This window comes from Engraulis encrasicolus, chromosome 16, assembly GCF_034702125.1.
Source record: "Engraulis encrasicolus isolate BLACKSEA-1 chromosome 16, IST_EnEncr_1.0, whole genome shotgun sequence".
Taxonomy (NCBI): Eukaryota; Metazoa; Chordata; class Actinopteri; order Clupeiformes; family Engraulidae; genus Engraulis; species Engraulis encrasicolus.
The window spans coordinates 42,235,872-42,240,423 of record NC_085872.1 but is presented as its reverse complement, the minus strand read 5'-3'; the positions used below and the strand labels follow the sequence as shown (position 1 = coordinate 42,240,423).

The following is a 4,552-nucleotide window of genomic DNA, read 5'->3' as shown; positions in this document are numbered from 1 at the left end:
GGCACCCCCAACTAACAAGCCATAACATGGCATCGCATCGCATCCGATACCACAAAAGCTTAGAAACGTAACACATTTGGAGACGTCACTGACTAGCATTAACTTATCAATTTAGACAAATATGTATTATATTACATAATTTATTAATCAGCCACGTTTCCGTGGCACCCCTGAGGGGGACCCGCGGCACCCCAGTGTGCCCCGGCACCCCTGTTGAGAAACACTGCTATAGCGCACATCAGAACCTCATTAACCGAAGCTCTCGGGTCCTTAAGGGCTGAGATGGATTGCCTGTGAAGCCCAGCACTCGGATCTTTCATTCCTCATATACCATGAACTACAAGTTCCTCCTCTGCCTCTCCAAAATAAGATGAGATCCATTCCCACCGATGCCTTTCCAAGATTTAAGTGTAAAACATTTGCAGTCAAATTGAGTCTGACAGGTTTCCACAATGTGGAAACAGGAAGCTTGTGGCTCCCTGAGGCTGTGTGATGGATAACCAGTGAGGCTCGGATCCCCCAAACCTAACAGCTCCCTCCATCTAGAGATTATTACATCTTTACGTCATTAGCACATCGTAAGCAACTCACCATTCAGATTGGTGAAGCCAATCGAGTCGATGGTGTCAGAGCTCTGAAATTGACCTGCCTCTTCTTCGATGCTCTATTGAGAGAAAACAAAGCATGGGTTGGTGAGGAGATGGAGCACTCAACGACTCTCCTACCTGCATCTCATTCTGCAGTGTGAAAATAAATGTAATGAAGGGCTTTACTTTAAATGTATTTATTTTATTTTATTTATTTATTTATTTCAAGGATAACCCCCTGAGATGTTGCATCTCATTTTCTAGGGGGTCCTAAAGACAATACAACAAAGAAAAGAAACGAAACGAGATGGCTTGAGCTGTGACAACAAAGTCTTTGTCATACAGAGTTATGAGCCCGTCAGCTGCTAAAAAAGTAATAATGCCACCTCAAGGGGTTGATACTGCCCGCATAGCTGGTCATGATTCCTACAGTCAAAACAAACAACTGCAGGGTTCTTCTGGTCTAATTTAGTCCGTAGACCTCTTAGCGCACAGCCTATGTTATAACCTTACTGTCACCAAAATTGTAATGGCTATGTCTTAATCTGTTACTTAAGGCTTTCGGTACTGTCATAGCAATGTTGTTATGATGCAGTTGAGTATTGTCAGCAAATAGTGAATAGGCCCGCCGGCGACCCCATCTACACTAAGAGGCTACCGAAGACCAGCATATACAACCAGAGGAAGTGGACACTGGCTCCCTCCCTGTAATGGATAGCAGACAGGCACCGAGAGCTCGAAACATGTGTCTGTATTTACGGTATGCTAATATGGCTGAAGGGGAGATTTGGGGTTGGACAGTCAGATGTTATTGTGTGTTAGGCCTAAGGGTGGCACACTAGAGCAGTGATTCTCAAAGTGTGGTCCGGGGACCACTGATGGTCCGCGACAGAGCTCAGGTGGTCCGCGAGGGGATTTCTACTTTCCCAAGACAAGCTAGCAGGCTATATTTCTAACATAATTACAAAGCTGAACATAGCTGAAATCTTATTTTCACTGCAATAAGACAGGCTTCCAATGTGAATAAAAACGATCTGCATTGAAATTAGCTATGTCAAATTAGCACCCATCTATCAATTCAGTTGACAGGTGGTCCCTGACCATTTTCGGGGGGACAAAGTGGTCCTCGGTCTGAAAAAGTCTGAGAAACACTGGACTAGACCTTTGGACCACTCATCCAAAATATGGTAGCGTTTATCACCCACTGGTTCTGCAGGGATCACTGCAGCTAAGATAGGAGGGCCGTGCACTGTATCTGTGTTTGGGTGTGTATGCAGGGCCGCTGACAGTTTTTGCAGGGCCCAGGACAAAGTAATCTTAAAGGGCCCCCTACCCAATACATACAATGTAATGGGGAACCAATCCTGGGTCCCCTACCTCCCTGGCCCCGGGACGACATACCCCTTTGCCCCCCCCTGTCGGTGGGCCTGTGTGTGTGTGTGTGTGTGTGTGTGTGTGTGTGTGTGTGTGTGTGTGTGTGTGTGTGTGTGTGTGTGTGTGTGTGTGTGTGTGTGTGTGTGTGTGCCTGTGCGATTCTCTGGGTGTTTCACCTGTGAGAGGAGATCCATCTGATCCATCAGGTCCCCAAACAGGTCATCCATGTCAGCCATCTACAGAGCAGGCGGGTGTTACAAGCACAGCAGTGTTAGTATCAGGGAAACAATATGCCAAATCGACTTTAGAAAAAAACGAACACAGTGCTTAAAAACTTAAAGAAAATCTCAGAGAAACTTTGGCCGACAGCCATAATTGCAACACACTCCAATACCCGGGAGATAGCATTAAAGATTTGTTCTTGGTCAGTCAGATAGTCTAGACAAGACGTGAACCTTTACAGTACTTCCTATTAGGGTTAACTCCTGATGTTTACAGCAACATTAGTGTACTACTCTAATGAGTCCATGATCTTGGTTGTTTTCCTCTTGTTGTTGACTCCTTATTAAAGGGCCTGCTGTCTTCCTTCCGCCCAGGTAATGCCTCACGCTACATCAATGTTTCTCAAACTTTTTCAGACCGAGGCCCACTTTGTCCCCCCCAAAAATTATCGGGGACCACCTGTCATCTGAATTGGCAGTTGATGGATGCTAATTTGACACTGCTAATTTTTATGCAGATCACTTATTCACATTATAAGCCTGTCTTATTGTGTTGAAAACATGAAAATATTACAAATATAGCCTACTGCTAGCTTATCTTGGAAAATTAGAAATCCCCTCGCGGACCACCTGAGCTCTGTCGCGGACCACTAGTGGTCCCCGGACCACACTTTGAGAATCACTGGGCTACACGGTGTGGCAAAGCTGGACTAGGAGAGAAAAATAAGGCCCGGGCATTTTTTTTTTTTGCCCCTCTCACAGTCCATCTGCTTCTATGCAATATTATTTCTACAACCTTTTCCATGATATTATGGCTCAGTCCATTGTCTGTAGTCAAAAGGACCAATTCAGGGATGCTGACAAGGGGGGACAAAGGGATCAGTTGTCCCGGGCCCAGGAAGAGAGGGGGCCCATAATTAGGCTTTCATTGCATTTTGGATGGGGGTCCTTTCAGATGACTTTGCCCTGGGCCCAGCAAAAGCTGTCAGCGGCCCTGGACCAATGGGCCACCCCTTCTAAAGGTGGGCTAGTCTATAAGGCGCAAACCCCCCAAAAACAACAGCATCGGCCCCTGAGGACTGGCGGCCCACCGGGGAAATGCCCTATGTGCCATATTACCAGTCCAGCCCTGCAGTGCGGTGGCATAGAGCCCATTGTTCAGTAATGAGGAGGAGGGGGGAGGGTGACCAAGCAGCATTGCTTCCATATGAAAGTGAAAATGGGGGATGTAAACAGTGGTGGTTCAATTTCTCCTTTCAATTAGGCAGTCAGTACACCCTTTGTATTCTCTTGAGGACTGATCAGCCCACACACACGCAAGTGCTTTTACAAGATGGAAGAGACAAAGTCCCTACTTACAGGATGCACAAACAACTCAATCCCTGCCATCGTGAACTCTGCCTGGCTCTGCAATTAAGCCTCACTCCCTCTTCAACTCCCCCTTCCCCTCTCTCCACACACACACACACACACGCACACACACACACACACAGCGCGCGCGCGAACACACACACACACACGCACACTCATACGCACGCACGCTCGCAAGCACGCAAGCACACACACACGCACGCACGCACACACACACACGCTGACACACGCTGACACAAACACACTCAAACACACACACACGCTGACACACACACACACACTCACACACATACACACACACACGCACACTACTGCAACACTCAGGTTACTATACCTCCTGCAGCACTTTTCGCAACACAGATCTCCACAGACTTATTATCTGCCGTCAATGTGCATCTTGTAGGATTCAGATTTACGGTTTCATGGTCAAAAACACCTTGTTCAAGCATTGTTGCGGTTACAGCGTACGAGTCAAAGAGTCATTCGAGTAGAAGATGCCGGAGGGGCTTCCTGGATTATGCACAGTGAGATTTCCTAGCACTGAAGAAGCGTCATTCACCGGGTACGTGTGATGGCCTGCTTTTGGCGCCTGACTCAGCGAGCGGCGGCATGTCTTTTCTTGATTTATGCGGCATCTGCGGCAGGCTGGCTGGCTGGCTTGTTGAAAAAAGATGAGTGCATCTAAATGAGGCCCACCCCAATTTGACCTAGAAAAAAATGAACCATTCACACAGAGTAGGTGTACACCAAGCACCCATGTGCCTTACAAAAAAATCAACTTGTGTTGCTCTGAATCTGAACAAGTTTTTTCATAGTTGAAATAACCTTTTACTTGTCTTGCATGAGGTACTTGTATGGGAAAATGATGGCAGACACCCTGTAACCATCATAACGGACTTATGGAAACCTAGGAAATGTCAGATTTACTCACCTTGTCTGTGGATGAAGGTAGTTTTGATAGCTGAGAGGGACCCACACTTCAGCTGCTTTGACTGCAGC

General features: G+C 46.9%; 1 protein-coding gene across 1 annotated transcript in view; it reads right to left on the bottom strand.

Moving 5' to 3' along the window:
* LOC134466100 (amyloid beta A4 precursor protein-binding family B member 1-interacting protein-like) overlaps positions 1-4,552 on the bottom strand; it is a 15,738-nt gene extending 11,186 nt beyond the window's left edge. The window contains exons 1-3 of the mRNA XM_063219996.1: positions 4,485-4,552; positions 2,138-2,197; positions 592-664 (exon numbers count right to left, since the gene is read on the bottom strand). Coding sequence (XP_063076066.1) covers positions 592-664; positions 2,138-2,197 — 133 coding nt within the window. The 5' untranslated portion in view covers positions 4,485-4,552. The remainder of the gene's footprint in view (positions 1-591; positions 665-2,137; positions 2,198-4,484) is intronic.